The sequence below is a fragment of the Centropristis striata genome, chromosome 10 (assembly GCF_030273125.1).
Source record: "Centropristis striata isolate RG_2023a ecotype Rhode Island chromosome 10, C.striata_1.0, whole genome shotgun sequence".
Classification (NCBI taxonomy): Eukaryota; Metazoa; Chordata; class Actinopteri; order Perciformes; family Serranidae; genus Centropristis; species Centropristis striata.
The window spans coordinates 3,353,981-3,374,899 of NC_081526.1; the positions used below are offsets into that span (position 1 = coordinate 3,353,981).

At 34.2% G+C, this 20,919-nt stretch overlaps 1 protein-coding gene across 1 annotated transcript in view; it reads left to right on the forward strand.

The window, feature by feature from the left end:
- The window catches only part of slc12a8 (solute carrier family 12 member 8), a 40,230-nt gene extending 20,944 nt beyond the window's left edge, over positions 1 to 19,286 (forward strand). The window contains exons 6-14 of the mRNA XM_059343055.1: positions 2,910 to 3,023; positions 4,332 to 4,419; positions 5,636 to 5,723; positions 8,339 to 8,485; positions 12,900 to 13,527; positions 15,969 to 16,066; positions 16,168 to 16,285; positions 17,843 to 17,903; positions 18,762 to 19,286. Coding sequence (XP_059199038.1) covers positions 2,910 to 3,023; positions 4,332 to 4,419; positions 5,636 to 5,723; positions 8,339 to 8,485; positions 12,900 to 13,527; positions 15,969 to 16,066; positions 16,168 to 16,285; positions 17,843 to 17,903; positions 18,762 to 18,930 — 1,511 coding nt within the window. The 3' untranslated portion in view covers positions 18,931 to 19,286. The remainder of the gene's footprint in view (positions 1 to 2,909; positions 3,024 to 4,331; positions 4,420 to 5,635; positions 5,724 to 8,338; positions 8,486 to 12,899; positions 13,528 to 15,968; positions 16,067 to 16,167; positions 16,286 to 17,842; positions 17,904 to 18,761) is intronic.
- The last annotated feature ends 1,633 nt before the right edge of the window (positions 19,287 to 20,919 follow it).

Consider the following 20,919-nt stretch of genomic DNA (forward strand, 5'->3'; position numbering starts at 1 on the left):
TATTTCTTAAATTAAGATTATTAAATCTAGAAATAAGCATGTTGAACGCTTAAAATAAGGAATTAAGTCTTAAAACAAGAATAAAACCACATAAAACCAGAATAAAATCACATAAAATCAGAATAAAACAACATAAAACCAGATTAAAATCAGTTAAAACCAGAATAAAACATAAAACCAGATTAAAATCAGTTAAAACCAGAATAAAATCACATAAAACCACATAAAACCAGAATAAAACCACATAAAACCACATAAAACCAGAATAAAATCACATAAAACCAGAATAAAACCACATGAAACCAGAATAAAACCACATGAAACCAGAATAAAATCAAATAAAACCAGAATAAAACCACATGAAACCAGAATAAAACCACATGAAACCAGAATAAAACCACATAAAACCAGAATAAAATCTCATAAAACCAGAATAAAACCACATGAAACCAGAATAAAACCACATAAAACCAGAATAAAATCTCATAAAACCAAAATAAAATCACATGAAACCAGAATAAAACAACATAAAACCAAAATAAAATCACATAAAACCAGAATAAAACCATATGAAACCAGAATAAAACCACATAAAACCAAAATAAAACAACATAAAACAACATAAAACCAGAATAAAATCACATAAAACCAGAATAAAACAATATAAAACCAGAATAAAATCAGTTAAAACCAGAATAAAACCACATAAAGCTGTAATAAAATCACATAAAACCAGAATAAAACAACTGCATGGACAGATAATTTCACTTGACAAGATTTCTTAAATTAGGATTATTAAATCTAGAAATAAGCATGTTGAACGCTTAAAATAAGAAATTAACTCTTAAAACAAGAATAAAACCAGAATAAAACCACATAAAACCAGAATAAAACAACATAAAACCAGAATAAAACCACATAAAATCGGAATAAAATCACATAAAACCAAAATAAAACAACATAAAACCAGAATAAAACAACATAAAACCACATAAAACCAGAATAAAATCACATAAAACCAGAATAAAATCAGTTAAAACCAGAATAAAATCACATAAAACCAAAATAAAATCACATAAAACCAGAATATAACCACATAAAACCAAAATAAAATCACATAAAACCAAAATAAAATCACATAAAACCACATAAAACCAGAATAAAACAACATAAAACCAGAATAAAATCAGTTAAAACCAGAATAAAACAACATAAAACCAGAATAAAATCAGTTAAAACCAGAATAAAACAACATAAAACCAGAATAAAATCAGTTAAAACCAGAATAAAACAACATAAAACCAGAATAACTCTGCATGGACAGATAATTTCACTTGACAAGATTTCTTAAATTAAGATTATTAAATCTAGAAATAAGCATGTTGAACGCTTAAAATAAGAAATTAACTCTTAAAACAAGATAAATTATTGAACATTTCTAAATCTAATTTTTCTTTATCTTGGTAAGAAACAAATCATTTGCAGTGCACATTTTTTTCCAGTATGAAACCTCTACATTTTAGCATGATTTATGGCATATATATATTTTTAGAAACCTGGTGTCTGGTATCAGAGGTCTTTTCTCAGAAAACCCCCCTTTTCAGACATGATGTGTTTATATTTCTAGTTATTTTCTGCTTCTCCAGTGCAAAAACTCACCAAGGAAGAAAGAAAATTAAACCAAGAAAATGGAAAAACACTTATAAATCACAGTTAAATCATAACTGTAGCCGTTGGGGGAAAACAAGTTTATTTAAAAGTCTCATCTTTGTTATCAGAATTTATTATTAGAAACACATTTAAAGCAATTTCATCTAATCTATATGCATCATTTCCTCCAGGGAGGTTTTGTTTTTGGTGTGTTTTGTCTGTCTGTCTGTTTGTTTGTCAGCAGGATTATTATTATAGAAAATGGCCAGATTATCATACAATTTATCAATTTAAGGATGTAGCATTTACTAAGAAGGAGTCCATTTAGTTTAGCAGCAGATCAGAATCATTGGGCGGATGCAGTAATTGTTTTTCACTTTCATTAACATTGCAAGATGAGGCATTTGTGCTGCATTCATGTGGTGTTGGAATAATAGGAAAAAGGAGTTCCCGACTCTGTACCTCAAGCCAAAATGTTAACATTAGGACATGACTTGGTGGAGGGCTGCACACATTCAGAGCTATGAATGTGTTTTCTATAATGTCCCTGAATTTGTATCTTTTGAGAAAAAACATGAATATATGAATAAAAATACACCAAAGATGCAGTGTTAAGAGATTCCCAAAGGATAATGTATCACAAAACCTCAATTACAGAAACAAATCTGAAAAAGAACACAATCCATTCCCATTACCCAGTTAATTCCAAATGTGTAATACATTGTATATCTTATCAAATCCCATATAAATCAAGTTATTAATATGACACCGTGTCTTTCTGTTCAAACTGTAGGAGCCAAAATGTGTATTTTTGCATATATTGTTTATTTTGTTAGGCTATATTTAAATGAACATAAATACTGTATAACAACAGGAGAACCTTTTTTTTTTTTTTTTTTTTAAATCAAAGCTCCATAAAGTGCACATTTAAATAAAAAAACAACTTAAATAAAAATAGCCTATGAAATAAAATAGGCCAATTTTTGTCTCAACTAAATATATTTATATGAAAAAAGAATAAGGAACATTACAAAATAACTAAATATGACAAACCCTAGTAAGGGCAGCATTTATATAGAAAGAAAGAAATATATGTGATATGGTCTAATTCCATATCACATTTCAAATATATCTATTTATTTTTCATATCGATATATCGCCCAGCCCTAATAGTTGCTATGGATACGTTTGACTGTTAATCAGTGATGCTGCTGGTAGTCCTGACGTCAGTTCCTGTGCTCTGTGTCGTCTCTCTTTAGATCACGGGTTCATCGGTTATTCAGCCCGGCTGCTCAGCAGCAACACGCTGCCAGACTACACACCAGGAGAAACCTTCTTCACCGTCTTTGGAGTCTTCTTCCCTGCTGCTACAGGTGAGATGGAGCCAGTCAGCTGTTTCTGATCTAATATTGTGGGAAAAACTTGCAGGTAACACTGAATGATGATGATGGTTGAAATGAATGACCAATACTTGGTGGGAGGGGCTTATACGGTGGCCCTGAGAGCTCACAGCGCTGCAACTTAAGAAAACACATGCAAATACAGAAAACGTCTTCATCAATTTGACAACACAAGAAAAGCATTCAGAAAATGCACAACACAACAGAAGTGTTTCCAGAGGACACTTAAAAGTGATGCACACGTCTAGACACGCTTGATATTATCACGTTATTTCAAGATAATTATAATTTTACATTATAACGTTATAACGATCCTAGGCTGCTAAGGTTAGCGGCTGATCATAGCATGCTAATGTTAGCCGGCGATCAATAGCATGTTAATGTTAGTGACTGATCATAGCATGCTAACGTTAGCCAGCGTTCAATAGCATGCTAACGTTAGTGACTGATCATAGCATGCTAACATTATCCAGTGATCAATAGCATGTTAACATTAGTGACTGATCATAGCATGCTAACGTTATCCGGCGATCAATAGCATGTTAACGTTAGTGACTGATCATAGCATGCTAACATTAGTGACTGATCATAGCATGCTAACATTAGTGATTGATCATAGCATGCTAACATTATCCAGTGATCAATAGCATGTTAACATTAGTGACTGATCATAGTGTGCTAACGTTATCCGGCGATCAATAGCATGCTAACTTTAGCGGGCTAGCAAGACCAAGACCAACTGGGTGCCATTGAGAGAGACCAACTAAAATATGTATCAATCATTTATTTGATTTGTTTAACTGCAATGTGGTTGATACGGGCTAGAAGGCTAACGCTATATATCACGTTATAACATGAAAATATCATTATCATGAAATAACATGATAATATCAAGCATGTCCAGACTTGTGCATCACTTTTTAGTGTCCTCTAGAAACACTTCTGTTGTGTTGTGGTCTTTGCAGCGTTTTCTAAATGCTGCGCTTGTTTTTTTTTCAAACTGATGAAGATGTTTTCTCAGTTTGCTTGTGTTTTGTGTATTTGCATGTGTTTTCTTAAGTTGCAGCGCTGTGAGCTCTCAGGGCCACCGTAGTCTTAGGACAGGATAGGTCTTTTTTTATGCCTTTTGTAGAAAACTGCACACCCCAGCTTTAAAAGTTTTAAACTGTCAACACAGCTGTCTTTTTAATTCTTGTGGCTACATATGCAGTGTAAAAATAGTGTTGTATTGTACAGTATGTTGTGTACATTTTTGTGGTTTTTCTGTGTGTGTGTGTGTAGGGGTTATGGCAGGCTTCAACATGAGCTCAGACCTTCAGCGGCCTGAACACAACATCCCTGTGGGAACACTGGCAGCTGTCTTCACCTCGTATGACGACACACACACACACACACACACACACACACACACACACACACACACACATTCATGTACTTCTGTCTTTGTGAGGATCCTCATTGGAACAGTGAATTCCCTTGCAAGGTTATAATAGTTTTGGACTTTTCATTAGTTTTCGTTTTAATTTTGTTGTGAATTTTTTTTTTAAATGCTTTAGTTTTAGTTTAGTTTTTGTTAGTTGTAGTTTTTTGTAATGGGGTATTTGTTGGGTGGGAGATTAAAAGAGGTCACAGTAAATTTTGCCTTTATTTCCTTTGTCTGATCCATCTTCATTATGTATGAAAAAAAGTTGACAAAGACGAAAACGAAGGACATTTTCACTATAATTTTAGTTAGTTTTGTAACCACACAATACAGTTTCAGTTAATTATCATTATCATGTAACCTTTAACCCTTAAAACAAAGTCTGAAATCTCAAAAAAAAAAAAGCCTTTAAAATGCACCGGCCGAAATGTCCTCACTTTGCAGAAATATCCTCACTCTGTTGGTTAAAAACGTGTTCCGGTCCTCACTATGTAGGAAGAACAAGAACACACACACACACACACACACACACACACACATTCTTGTACTTCTATCTTTGTGAGGACCCTCATTGTAACAGTGAATTCCCTTGAAGGGTTATAATGGTTTTGGGTTTTTCATTAGTTTTAGTTTTTTGTAATGGGGTATTTGGGGGGTAAAAATGTATTCCGGTCCTCACTATGCAGGAAGTACAAGAACACACACACACACACACACACAGAATATTAAAAAAATAAGAAACATCACATGGAAACACGACACAATTAAGTACACAGGACCAGAACTGAAGTCAAAGTGGCCTACATTGGATGTAAAATAAGACAAAGACCACAGAGTTGGCCTGTTGTAAAAGTCCACAGAAAGTGTAATGGATCCTTCAGACTGAACCACAGTCAAGTCTGATGTGGTCCACTGGCAGAAAACTCAAGTTGTAGTACCAACTTTTAAAGAAATAATTCATTCCAAATGTTTTTACTCTCCTTTATGGAGCTCTCGGATCATTTTGTGGCGTCTTCTGTCATTTCTCACGTCCACTGGAGAAAAAACTAAACAAAGCCACATTCCCAGCTCTCCTGATGGAGCTGATGACACAGTTCTCCTATTAATAGTGGTGAAGCTGCAGTGGTTAATAGTCCTGTGATGTCCTGCTGCTGACCCCCAGGTGGTTCCTGTATCTGGTCTTTGTCTTCCTCCTGGGGGCCATCTGCACCAGAGAAGCTCTGCGCTACGACTTCTTGATCGCTGAAAAGGTAAACTCCCTCTCTCTCTCTCTCTCTCTCTCTCTCTCTCTCTCTCTCTCTCTTTCTCTCTGTTTCCATCCTGCTCTGTTCCAGTAGAGGCCTCTAACCTACAGGACGGCTGGGGGGATTCCCCCCATGACGCCTCACCACTGGTTGTGGTTGTTCAGGTCTTAAACCCACATGGCGGTCGTGCACCTTCACACACTGCCAGGTAGCAGGCGTGTTGTCAGAACTCTACCACGCAGGCCACTAAACACAGACTTTGTAGGACAGTATTAGGAAAAGTGTGCATCAAGTCAAACTGCAGTAACTATGTAAAACAGGGGTCTCAAACTTGTGGCCCGCGGGCCAATTGTGGCCCTCGTGACGATATTTTGTGGCCCCCACCTTGATATGAAAGTTTAATGTGAGTTTTATATGAATGGCACTTTACCGTGTTGTGTGGAAGGTCCCTTTAATTACTTTTTTTGGTCATTTTATGTCTTTTTTTTAAATCATTTTGTGTCTTTTTAAGTAATTTTGTCTTTTTTTGGTAATTTTGTGTCTTTTTTGGATCATTTTGTGTCTTTTTTGGTAATTTTGTGTATTTTTTTTGGTAATTTTGTGTCTTTTTTAAATTTTTTTTGTCTTTTTCTGGTCATTTTGTGGCTTTTTTATTATAATTTTGTGTCTTTTTTGGTAAGTCTGTGGGTTTTTTGGTAATTTTGTGTCTTTTTTCTGGTCATTTTGTGTCTTTTTTAAGTAATTTTTTTTTCAGTCATTTTGTTTCTTTTTGTAATTTAGTGTCTTTTTGGTAATTTTGTGTCTTTTTTTAAGTAATTTTGTGTCTTTTGGTCATTTTGTGTCTTTTTTTAGTAGTTTTGTGTCTTTTTGTGTCTTTTAAGTGTTGATGAAACAGCTTTGTAACTTTTGATATTCTAGTTTCCAGCATGTAATTACTCAGTTTAGGTCATAAAATCTCAGTAACAAGCTGTAATATCTGATTTCCATAATTAAGGACCAAAACACTTAAAACAAGTGAAACAGTGGAACATAAAAGATGCTGACTAAGAATCTTACCCCTTGATCTAAGATATTTAACCTGACTTAGATTTCAGTTTTTGCAGTGTACCTGTAATTTCTTTCTCTCACTGTCTTACATATCGACACCCTCTTAATATAACGGCCTATGTCATTTTTTTCAGGTTTTTTAAACTAAAAACAGACCAAGCTGTAACAGTTTCACACACTGTGTTTATCACACGTCTGTTGAATGGTTTGACATTTGAACTCAGCATTCTTGAGCCGCCGTTTAAACTGCATATGGACAGCTGATGTCAGAAGATTTAGTGTGAGCAGAGCAGAGCAGAGGTTATATCATGCACATAGAATAACTGTTCACAGCTTTGAGATGAGCCATAAAATAAAGTGGGAGTGGAGAAGATCAGACCAGTGAGATGTGATGCAGCCAGTTGTCAGTTTGTGTTTTAGTCAAGAGCCTAAAGACTTCTGTTGTTAATACAGTATATCACACTGAGGATCAGTGTGTGCAAACACTGCACTGCAAAAAAGGTGTTTAGTCTAAAAACCAGATCAAACAGTAAATCTGAGGGAAATGATCTTGCTGCATGGACAGATAATTTACCTTGACAAGATTTATTAAATTAAGATGATTAAATCTAGAAATAAGCATGTTGAACACTTAAAATAAGAAATTAACTCTTAAAATAAGATAAATTAAAGCTGCCAGCAGTGATGAACTGGCCCGAGCAGAGTGACCTGATGATTATTTGGTTCTTACCAAGATAAAAAAAAAATTGTTCGATAATCTTCTAATAAATAAATAAATAAATCTTGTTTTAAGAGTTATTTCTCATTTTACACAGAATACACAAATTGACCAAAAAAGACACAAAATTACCAAAAATGTACGTAAAAATTACCACTTAAAAGACACAAATTGACAAAAAAAGACACATAATGACCATTAAAAAGACACAAAATGACCAAAAAAGATATATAATAACCACTAAAAAGACACAAATTGACAAAAAAGACACAAAATGACCAAAAAAGACATATGACCAAAAAAGACATATAATAACCACTAAAAGGACACAAATTGACAAAAAAGACACAAAATGACCAAAAAATGCATATAATGACAAAAAAGACATATAATGACCATTAAAAAGACACAAAATGACTAAAAAAGACATATAATAACCACTTAAAAGACACAAATTGACAAAAAAGACACAAAATGAACAAAAAAGACACAAAATGTCCAAAACAGACATAATGACCATTAAAAATATCTTATTTTAAGCGTTCAACATGCTTATTTTATTATCTGTCCTTGCATTAAGATTATTTCCCTCAGATTTAGTGTTTTATCTTGTTTTAGACTAAACACCTTTTTGCAGTGTGTAGTATTACTGCAAACCTTTATATTATAATAATGGAGTCTGCTCCAGCCAATAACTGACTCATTTAAAGAGTCCTGTCCGTCTCCATCAGCGGTGAGTGTTCATTGTTTTCTTAAGGGGCTGGCTGCAGCGGAACTGGACTGGGTGTAGCTGTTGTGAGCGGAGGACCCCACCCCATCCTCTTCCACCCTCTGTTTGTTTTCCTTCCTCCTCCAGGTCTCCTTGGTGGGCTTCCTCTTTCTGCTGGGCCTCTACGTCTCCTCTCTGGCCTCCTGCATGGGCGGCCTGTACGGAGCTCCCAGGATCCTCCAGTGCATCGCCCAGGAGAGGGTCATCCCCGCGCTGGCCTTCCTGGGACGAGGGGTGAGGGGTGGATGGAGGGGTGGAGGGGTGGAGGGGTGGATGCATGGGTGGAGGGGTGGAGGGGTGGAGGGAGCCAGAAAGGGAGGGGAGGCTGGATATTAACACTATGCAGAAATATTTTAGAGTCTAGAGTCTCTATGAGGTCAGTGCAGATTATGTAAGAGTGTTTATGCACCAATGAGTTCACTCTTATGAATAATGATTATGTGCTCTGAACCCAAATCTCACTATGACTATTTATAATGCAATATAAACATTATTAACCCTCTGGAGTCTTAGACAAAATGACAAAAAAAAGACACAAAATGATTAAACAAAGACACAAAATGACCAACAAAAGACACAAAATGACAAAAAAGACACAAAATGACTGAACAAAGACACAAAATGACCAACAAAAAGACACAAAATGACAAAAAAGTCACAAAATGACCAACAAAAACACAAAAAATGACCAAAAAAGACAAAATGAGAAGACAGAATGACCAAAAAAAGACACAAAATGAGCAACGAAAAGACAAAAAATGACACAAAATGATGAAACAAAGACACAAAATGACCAAAGAAAGACACAAAATGACCAACAAAAAGACACAAAATGACCAAAAAAAGACACAAAATGACCAAAAAAGACACAAAATGACAAAAAAGACACAAAATGACTAAAAAAAGACACAAAATGATTAAACAAAGACACAAAATGACAAAAAAAGACACAAAATGACTAAAAAAAGACACAAAATGATTAAACAAAGACACAAAATGACAAAAAAGACACAAAATGACTAAAAAAAGACACAAAATGATTAAACAAAGACACAAAATGACTAAAAGAAGACACAAAATGACCAAAAAAGACACAAAAAAAGATACAAATGACCAATAAAGAAACAAAATGACTTACAAAGACACAAAGAGACATGAAAAGGATTCAAAAATGGAAAAAATAGCCCGAGACTCCATATGTTTACTCTCTGCACCAATGAGTTCACTCATGTGAATAATGATTATGTGCTCTGAACCCAAATGAAGCAATACTATGGCTATTTATAATGTAATATAAACATTATTAACCCTCTGGAGTCTCCAGAAGCTCCAAATAATCCAGACTTGTTGACTCCATCCAGACTAGAAAACAAAGCAGCGTGGAGCCCTACTGTAAATTTACCTCTAAAGTTCTGGCTGTAAACTCCATGAGGCCAGTTTCAGTTTGATGATGATATACCAAGTAAAACTGGAGACAAGCTCAAATAGATTTAGTATCAAATGATAGAACTGGATGGAACCCTCTTATATGTATAATGTTTTGAAGGTAAAAAAAAAAAAAAGATTCAAAATCACATTTTATGTTGGACTAAAGGACTAAAAAAGACACAAAATGACCAAAAAAAGACACAAAATGACAAAAAAAAAAACCCACAGAAGACACAAAGTAAAGGATTCAAAGATGGACAAAATAGCCCGAGACTTCATAGAGTTGAGTCAAGTCAAAGTTTATTTATAGACATTTAAAACAACCTCAGTTGACCAAAATGCTGTACAGTTATTAAAAAAAAATCAAATACAAATATAGTAATAAATGAAAAACAATAAATCAATAAAATACTAAAAAAAACAATAAAATATTGATAGAAACTCAATCTAAAAACAGAGTTAGAGTTTAAAAGGAAATAAAAGAATAAAAGAAAAAGGTAAGAAAGCCAAGGAATCTTGCCTCGCTGGGACTGAACACCAAGGAGAATAAATATGTTTTTAATAATGTTTTAAGTCTGGGTTTGAAACATTATGTGATTATAGTCAAAGTCAAAGTCAAATTTGTATTTCTATAGTGCATTTAGAGACGACTGAGCCGCGGCAAAGTACTTCACATAACAGTGCATAAAGTGCAATAAAATACACAATTGACAAAGGTGAAAAAACAAAAACAAAAAAGATTATAGTAAAGAGATGCTCCATGTAATGCTCCATGTATGCAGGCCTTACAGTGAACTCACCAATTTATTCTGACATTTTAGTACCTTCATGAGACATTTTTGTTGCACCTATCTGTCTGCACACATGGATATATACACATAGGCTTGGATCAAGTCCACAGTAGAATTTATAGAAGACTGATACAATTTTATTTTTAAAGTAATGCAATCATTAATGTTAAAGTTATTGATCTTGGAAATAATGTTGTGATAATAATCCTAATCTGTGGTTCACTCAGAGCATTACAAAATGATCAATTAATCATATAAAATCAGCAGAATAATACCTCATGAAAATAATCATGTTACTTGTAGTGGAGTTTTATCGTAGTGTATTAAGTGTGGTAGTAGTGAGTATTTCCCCATCGTGTGTTAATAAGAGAGAGTCTGGTGGACGGGGGGCGTGGTGGACAGGAAACAGTGACAGGACGGCTAACTATAGAGGAGAGGAATGACTCCATTACTGCACACACACACACACACACACACACACACACATTCTTGTACTTCTATCTTTGTGAGGACCCTCATTGGAACAGTGTATTCCCTTGCAAGGTTATAATAGTTTGGATTTTTTTTTAATCAGTTTTAGTTTTAATTTCGTTGTCATTTTTTGTTTTCATATCCAGTTAGTTTTAATGAGTTTTTAGAGTGAGTTTGCTAGTTTTAGTTTAGTCTTTATTTTTTTTAAATGCTTTAGTTTTAGTTTAGTTTTTATTAGTTTTAGTGTTTTGTAATGGGGTATTTGTTGGGTGGGAGATTAAAAGAGGTCACAGTAAATTTTGCCTTTATTTCCTTTGTCTGATCCATCTTCATCATGTATGAAAAAAGTTGACAAAGATGAAAAACGAAGGACATTTTCACTATAATTTTAGTTAGTTTTGTAACCACACAATACAGTTTCAGTTAATTATCATCATCATGTAACCTTTAACCCTTAAAACAAAGTCTGAAATCTCAAAAAAAAAAAAAAAAAAGCCTTCAAAGAAGTGAGGACCGGCCGAAATGTCCTCACTTTGCAAAAATGTCCTCACTCTGTTGGTCAAAAACGTGTCCTGGTCCCCACTATGTAGGACGTACAAGAACACACACACACACACACACAGGGAGTCACGTCGCCATGCCGACCCCGTCCACCCCGGCTCTCCTCAGACTTCCCTGGGTGGCAGCGGTGTCTGACCTCTCTCAGCAGGCTGGAATGAGGGCCGAGACATCTTGGCCCAAATCAAAGCTCCAGAACAAACGCAGGAAGGGGCCGGGCCGGGCCCCGCTCCGCTCCGCTGTGTGCTCTGGAGCCCCGCCAGGCACACACAGCGGCTCCTTAAACTGTGTGATAGGAGCTGCTTAACTAACCACATGGTGAAACACTTACTGCTGCTGCTGCTGTGGATTTATATTGCACAAATATGATTTTAGATTTAAAAGCGTAGCTCGCTGTTAATCCTCGTGTGCATGAGTGGATGTTTTATTTGGGAAATATCCCCTTTGGGCACGTGGCGGTCTGCCAGAAGCTGTTATAAAGTGACTTTACATCCAGTTTAGAGCCACATTTTTACAATAGTCTTTTTAAATCTTGGTTGTTTTAAACCAGGGGTCTCAAACTCAAATTACCAGGGGGCTGCTGGAGGCAGTATCAAAATGAGCAAAAAAAGATACAAAATTACTAAAAAAAAGACACAAAATGACAGGAAAAAACGACATTATTTAAAAGATACAAAATGACAAAAAAAAGACACAAAATTACAAAAAAAGACAAAAAAATTACCAAAAAAAAAGACAAAAAATGACAGAAAACACTAAATTACTTAAAAACGACAGAAAATTACCAAAAAAAAGACACAAAATTATTAGAAAATTACCAAAAAAAGACACAAAATGACACAAAAAAAGACACAAAATGACACAAAAAAAGACACAAAATTACTAAAAAAAAGACACAAAATTATTAGAAAAAGACACAAAATTACCAAAACAGACACAAAATGACAGAAAAAAACTAAAATACTTAAAAGACACAAAATGAGCAAAAAAAAGACACAAAATTACAAAAAAGACACAATTACTAAAAAAAGACACAAACTGACAGAAAAATATAAATTACTTAAAAAAAAGACACAAAATGACCAATAAAAGACACAAAATTACTAAAAAAGACACAAAATTATTAGAAAAAGACACAAAATTACCAAAAAAAAGACACAAAATTACCAAAAAGGCACAAAATTACTAAAAAGACACAAAATGACCAAAAAAAGACACAAAAGACACAAAATGACCAAAAAGACACAAAATTAACTTTTATATAGTTAATTTATCCAATGTAGGCATATTAACTCAATCCAAACAGGAACTCTTATTCCTTCATTTTATCAGAAAACTTAAAAACCACCAATGGTTTAGTTCTTATCCCATATTATTCCCTCTCTTGTCCTCTCTAACAGAAAGGCCCTAACAGGACCCCGGTGGCAGCCATCTGTCTGACCAGCCTGGTGACCATGGCCTTCATCTTCATCGGTCAGGTCAACGTGTTGGCGCCCATCGTCAGCATCAACTTCATGCTCACCTACAGCTTCATCGACTACTCCTACTTCAGCGTGGCCATGACCTCCCAGCTGCAGAACAAAGAGAAAACTGAGAAAAGACCCAACCAGCGAGGCTCCACCAGGCAGAGCTCCAGACCTCTGATCCAGGCAGCTCTACCCAGCTATGGTAGCGGAGGAGGAGGAGGTCCTCAGGGTAAAGGCACTCTGCTGGAGTTCACCAAGGACATGGACCAGATCTTTCCCCCCGTGGCCAACGTTGAGAAGATCTCCTCGGTGCAGGAGCCCAGCAGTAGACACAAGGGAAGGAAGGCTAAAGTCACCACAAAGCAGAAGCTGATGGACAGCTTCGGCTTGGACCTCAACAGGAACATGTTCTCAGAGGAGAAAGAGGAGGAGGAGATGAGGAGTTCAGCTCCTCCACATGAGGAAGATGAAGAGGAGCCCAGAGCTCAAGAAGAACCACAAAGTTCAAAAGTCCAACATGATGAGCAGGATTCTTCTGCTGAGCCTCAAAATCACAACACAGGTGATCTGCTCCAACCATCAAACACCACACTAGAATAGAGTAGACAGGAATATAGCATACAAGTTATTGAGTGTGCTTGAAAGAGCACACTATATACTATTCACCATAGTTTTGGATTTTTCATTAGTTTTATTTAAATGTTGTTTAATTTTGTTGCGATTTTTTGTTTTCAAATTCAGTTAGTTTTAAGAAGTTTTTAGAGTGAGTTTGCTAGTTTTGATTCTTTTTTTTTTTTTTTGGGAAAATGCTTAGTTTTAGTTTAGTTTTATTAGTTTTAGTGTTTTTTTTTGTAATGGGGTATTTGTTGGGTGCGAGATTCAAAAAAGTCACAGTAAATGTTTCCTTTATTTCCTTTGTCTGATCCATCTCAGCCCCAATAAGTTCATTAAGTCATAAAACCAGATAGATGAAATAGATTTCATATCAACCAAAAAGGTTTACGTATGAAAAAAGTTGACAGAGACGAAAAAAGGAGGACATTTTCACTATAATTTTAGTTAGTTTTAGTTAGTTTTGTAACCACAAAATACAATTTCAGTTAGTTATCGTTTTTTTAAAACTTGTTTTTATATTTGTTTATTTCAATTCTAGTTTTCATTATGTCGTAAGCTTGAATCCTACTCCTCCCGGAGTTTTGGTCGCACAAAAAAGGTATCAAATTGACCAGCTCGCCATGACAAGTGTGCTGTGACTTTTCTAAGGGTTTCAGCAAACGGTTTTCAAATTATTTGGCAAAAATATGCCAAAAAATCCCCCCAATGTTACCCTATGGAGATGCTAGACTGGATGACATCATCGCTAGAGTGCAGAGGCAGAGAAAAAATTGTCAAAAAATAAATTTGGAAACTGCGTTCGAGGCTGCAGATACCACTCTTCAGAAATAATTTATCCATAGAAACGTAGGAAAATTGGTCTTCTCCCTCACATTGGTGTGGTAAAGCTGTCAGAGTTATAGTTTGGGCGTAGGACCACAGATGATCCACCAACACCACCCACAGCCTCAGAGACCGCTATGGGAAAAAGGAGGGAACATTTCTGGAGGAAAGCAGAGCTACCAGTTTCTTCTGATCGCTGTAAAAAGACAATTTCTTCATTTTTCTTCACAAAACACATATGTAGACGTTCAGGAAGAACTGAGGATGCTCAAAGTGAAGTCGGATCAATGATAGGAGCTACGGTTTGGACTAAAATGCTTTCTGTTCAAGGAGAACGTTTTGCTGTTTTTTGCTCTCTGTCAGTGGCTTCACAGCAGCAGTTGATTTCAGTTGATTGCTCTGCTCTGATTGGTGGCTGCCACCTGGCCCTGGTTGCTTAGCTACCAAAACCTACCCCCCTTCCCCTCCCCGCCCAACACACAGACACAAACTGACAAGTTTTAGACAAACTGACGAGTTTTAGACACTAACTGACGAGTTTTAGACACTAACTGATGAGTTTTAGACACTAACTGACGAGTTTTAGACACTAACTGACGAGTTTTAGACACTAACTGACGAGTTTTGGACAAACTGACAAGTTTTAGACAAACTGACGAGTTTTAGACACTAACTGACGAGTTTTAGACACAAACTGACGAGTTTTAGACACAAACTGACGAGTTTTAGACACAAACTGACGAGTTTTAAACACTAACTGACGAGTTTTAGACACAAACTGACGAGTTTTAGACGCTAACTGACTAGTTTTAGAGACTAACTGACGAGTTTTAGACACTTACTGACGAGCTTTAGACACTAACTGACGAGTTTTAGACACTTACTGACGAGCTTTAGACACAAACTGACGAGTTTTAGACACTAACTGACAAGTTTTAGACACTAACTGACGAGTTTTAGAGACTAACTGACGAGTTTTAGACACAAACTGACGAGTTTTAGACACAAACTGACGAGTTTTAGACACTAACTGACAAGTTTTAGACACAAACTGACGAGTTTTAGACACTAACTGACGAGTTTTAGACACTAACTGACGAGTTTCACGCTTCTTTCAGACAGACAGAACAGACACACACAGACAAACACACACACCAACATCTGGTTTATTATCTTACATGGCTTCCTCCTCTTTTCCATTTTGAAAAACAGTTCATATCAAATCAAATCAACTTGATTTATAGTGCCCTTTAAAACAGCCACAGCTGACACAAAGTGCTGTACATGACAACAATAAAAACAGAGAACAAGTCAAAACAACTGAAACAGAGCGAGTCTCATGGGCTTTTAAAATTAATTTTAATTTGAAAAAAACCCCCACAAAGAACAGATAAAAACAAATAAAACAGAGCAAAGGCTCATGTTGAGTTAAAAAAAAGTTCAAATTGTAACCTAATAATGTATGACTGAGAGTCACGGGCCTGAGTCAAGCACACAAAATTTCTTTAGAAATGTTCTAGTTTTTATTTTATTTTTTAGTAACCTGATTATTAATAAATCTTGCAGGTTCTGGAGGTAAAGCAGAGCAGCAGAGCGTTGAGATCAAACCCATCCAGGATTCACCGTACGCAAAGTTCTGCAACCACTGGGTCGCTCTCATCGGGGTTCGTTACACATTTCATGATGATCATTATTTTTGTTCTAATGGTTTCAGATTATATATATATAAATACTGCATTTAATGATGACATAATTTTTCTTTCAGGCATTCACCTCCATATTGATCATGTTTGTTATTGATTGGACGTACGCTTTAGCAAACATTGTCTTCGCCCTGCTGCTCTTCTTCTACATCGGGAAAACAAACCCTGGACTCCCTATAGGTGATTTACATCACTTTATTTCCTGTTTACACACACTTAGCTTGGCTTAATGGTGCTCAGTTCATTTAAACAGACCAGTAACAGTACAATAATATGTACAATATATGCCTGCTCCAATTGTGGAATTATTTTTTATGCTTGTAAAAAAAGAAAAAGCAATTTATACTGTTTATAAAAGTTAAACCCCCTTTTTTCAAAATTATTTTATTATGTTTCTCAATAACAATTTTGGAATCAGGGTCACATACTGTGTTGTGTTAATGCCAATTAAGTCAATATTAAATAAATAAATATGTCTATGAAATAAATAAATATGGTAATGAAATCAGTCCTGAAATAAATTAATAGGCTATCTATTCATAAATAATGTATGTAAAAACCAAAATAAAAGGACCAACCTTATTAATGTCATGGGACTTTTATTTCATAATTTCACATTTATTTAGTTCAGGATTTATGTCATAGCCATATTATTTTATTTTATAAGCATGTTAATTATATGTATATCATATTACATTAATATTGACATTTTGTACTATATAGGCTTTTATGAAAGTGAATAATAAGACATAACGTCATTAACAATATATTCTCAAATAACAACCTTTTTTTTTTGTAGAATTTTTCTTTTATGAAGTATTGATTTTTCAGGTTTTGGAGAGAAAAAACTCATTAAGCTAACAAGCTGTGAAAACTAGTCTAGCCATGATATAATTATAAGAGTTATAAGACCTTTCATGCATTTTGCACTCACATCAACTACAATAAAAATGTATTTTATTTATCCCCAAGGGGAAATTCAGTTAGTCTGGTCAGTCTCTATATATCTTATGCCATTAATGAACATATTTATTCTTTATGGTTATCTGTCTGCTGAAAGGAGGTTTTTTTTATTCCTGGTGTGTTATTTTTGCTGCGCGTTTACAAAGTCATCCCATAAAACTAGTGTAATTTTAGATCTTTTAAGAGAAAAAGTAGGAGTTTTCTGCAAGTAATGCCTTTCTTAAAGCCGAGTAACACTTCCTGTATTTGTTTTTCTTTTTGTGTGTTTTTATATCATTTTAATTCCCCCGTGTGTCCAACCGTTTACCTTTTAAATCCTTTAGGTTTGTTCAGCCCGTGCTCAGTAGTTATGTGAGCTGGTAATGTGCTCTGGCACATTTCTGGGAGTTTCTCTTGCGGTCGTGTTGCCTGGAAGGCTGGCAGCTGTTGAGGTTTAGGATTTCTAGAATAGCTGGATGGGACACTCAGCATCTGTGTGTGAACTCACCACGCTGCAGCGTTCCTTCGCTGAATGACTCACAACGTTCTCAGCACAAGTTCTGCAAGTGTGAAACACTTGTTCCACAGGTGGCCCACGCGATGCGGCCGGTCCCTCCACACACTCTCACTACACACTGCTGTTATTTCAAATGTTAATGCGCTGAAAAGGGCCTCCATTGTTAGATAAACATATTAATATAAATATATTTCTTAGCTGTTTTCTGTAGCTAGTCTTGAGTTTAGTCATTAGGGTCATTTCGCCTTATAACAGTTTGATTTTTAATTTATTTGCAGGTATCGCAGCTCGATTCAGCTTTTTCAAGTGGCTCAAATCAACATTGAAGAGCATTTGCAGGTATTGTGTTGTTTTTATTGTCCAAAAATAGTCTTAGTTTAATCAGTCCAGATTAATTATATAGCACAAACGGAAACTGGAAGTGTTTTATACTTGTCATAATCTATTCATACTTCAATATTATTATTTTATTTTTCATTGTATTATTATTATTTATATGTATTATTTTTATTCGTAATTATTTATTTTATTTTATTGTATTTTTATATTTTAATAGTATTTATCTATATTTGTTATTATTATTATTATTATTATTATTATTATTATTATTATTATTATTATTATTATTTTATTATTATTATTATTATTATTATTATTATTATTTTTTATTATTAAGTCAGATGAGAAATATTACTTGGACATGTATATTTCTTATGTCCCACAGCTCCCTGAAACCTAAGCGATTATTATTTATAATTATTTATTTAATTTATTTTTGATTTTATATGTTGTTTTATAGAATTATAATTATTTATTTTATTTTTATATTTATTTTTAAATGTATTTATTTATATTTATTGCTATTATTATTATTATTACTTTATTATTAAGACAGATAAGAAATATTATTTTGAATTTTTTTTTCAGTTATGTATATTCCCTTTGTCCCACAGCTCCCTGAAACCTAAGCTATTATTATTTATAATTATTTATTCATTTTTTATTTTAATATTATTTATTTATATGTATTATTATTTATAATTAATTCTTTTTTATTTTAACATTTGTATTTATTCATTAATTTATTTATTATTATCATCATTATTATTTTAATCATTATTATCATTATTATTATTATTATTATTACTTTATTATTAAGTCAGATAATAAATATTACTTGGATATTTTGTCTTTCAGGAGTAAAGGGTCTCCTCAGGATGAGATGGTGGTGACCCCGTCTCTGTCTGGAGTCGGCCTGAAAACCAAACAGCTGACGGAGGAAAACGCCGACTTTGCTTCTCGTCACCGTTATCACCAATCATCGTTCATCATCAGCGGAGACATGGTTCAACCACGACTCCACTGACACACTCAAACACTGAAACACTCAAACACTGTTACGGGTCGCCGCTCGGAGCCTGAAAACACATTTTCTGCCTCAAACCGCCTCATGTTTCTCCACGAGCCACTTTCTGCACATATTATTATATTTAATAGACATTTAGTTGGTCAGATAATTTAATTCTTCTATAAACGTAAGCTGAAATCATAGTTTTTTATTTTGTTTTAATACTATTTTGATAAATCACAATCTTTGTGTTAATGATTTTGTTGACTGTTCTGCTGAGTCACTTCCAAGAAGTGCAGCCGCCTTGTTGCTCATCCAGCTCAGATATCCTGTGTACATGTGACACAAAGGGTTCATTAAAATATCTTAGTTCACTTCTGCATGTGTATATTGTTATTATTTTTCCCCCAGGTTGTTTTTATCGCTATTTGCTAGTCGTAGACAATATTTTAGAAAGAACAAAATGACCAAAATGATCATATTCATCAGTGGAATCTGATTTAAAGATGGAAATGTACACTTCAGTTCACTTCTTTGAAAATAAAGGAAAGTAAAACAACAACAGGTAAAATAAAGACATAAATAATAAATAAATGACCATTTATTGCAGTTGGAGATGCATCAACAGTTCATGTTTCTATATAAAGTCATGGAAAAAATTATTAGACCACCCGTGTTTTCTTCAGTTTATTGTTCATTTTAATACCTGGTACAACTAAAGGAACATTTGTTTGGACAAATATAATGATAACAACAAAAATAGCTGATGTATAATAGCTGTTTAATGTAAGAGCTGATATCTGGACATTTAACATGGTTTTATTGATAATGATTTTGGTTATTATCAAGAATGTTTTCATGACTGTATATGTAAAAATGATTTTAAAAAATACACTTAATGACCAAAAGACACAAAATGACCAAAAATGTATGTAAAAATGACTAAAAAATGACACAAAAATTATTGGATAAGACGCAAATTGACCAAAATAGATGTAAAAATGACCAAAAAAACACACAAAATGACAAAAACGATTTTTAATTTAAGAGTTGATATCTAGACATTTAACATGGTTTTATTGATAATGATTTTGGTTATTATCAAGAAAAACATGTTACTATGTGTTCCTGCATGTTCACTAATAGAATCCTCTTTCTAATAGAAACACTGGATTACGTATGAAAAAAAAAAGTCATTTTCACTATAATTTTAGTTGGTTTTAGTTAGTTTTGTAACCACACAATACAGTTTAGGTTAGTTATCGTGTTTTAAAAACTCATTTTTATTTTTATTTCAGTCAACGAAAATGTTTTTTCAATTCTAGTTTTTGTTATTTACTTAGTTTTCGTTAACTAAAATAACCTTAGAGGTGACAAGACTGTGGTGAAGACGGCTGATTCTGCAGAGGTGGAAGTAAGCAGACTGGGTGATGTTATCGATGTGAGAAATGAAAGATAAGGTGCTGTGGAGGAAGACACCCAGACTGTTAACCCTCTGGAATCTATTTATTGAAAATACACGTTTTATTTACAGTAATAACTTTATTTATATATGATATGTAGACAAGCTGAGAAAGCCAGTTAAAGTTCAATCATAGGAGCTTTCACAGTGTGACATTTATGTTTCTAGACCATTTTTAACATGTGAATTTTCTTTCTACAATGAAAACTATTACTATTTTTAATTTACATGCACATAGACTGTTTTGTAGTTTTATCATTTTTTATTTTTTCTGCTGTTTGTGTGTGTATAAATGGTTTTTAAAAAGGTACATTTCCATAGACACCTGTGTCTTTTGTTTGTATTTTGGGTTCCTGGCAGCTTTATACTTTGTTAATTAAAATAAAATGAAAAATCTGACTGATAGCCAAGTTTGAGTGGACAAAAAGGAGCCATGCATGTGATGTAAGGACAGACTGAAAGATGCTGAACAGAGACAGAAATTAATGCAGAGGAATTTGACACATTTGACACAAAATGACAAAAAAAGACACAAAATGACTAAA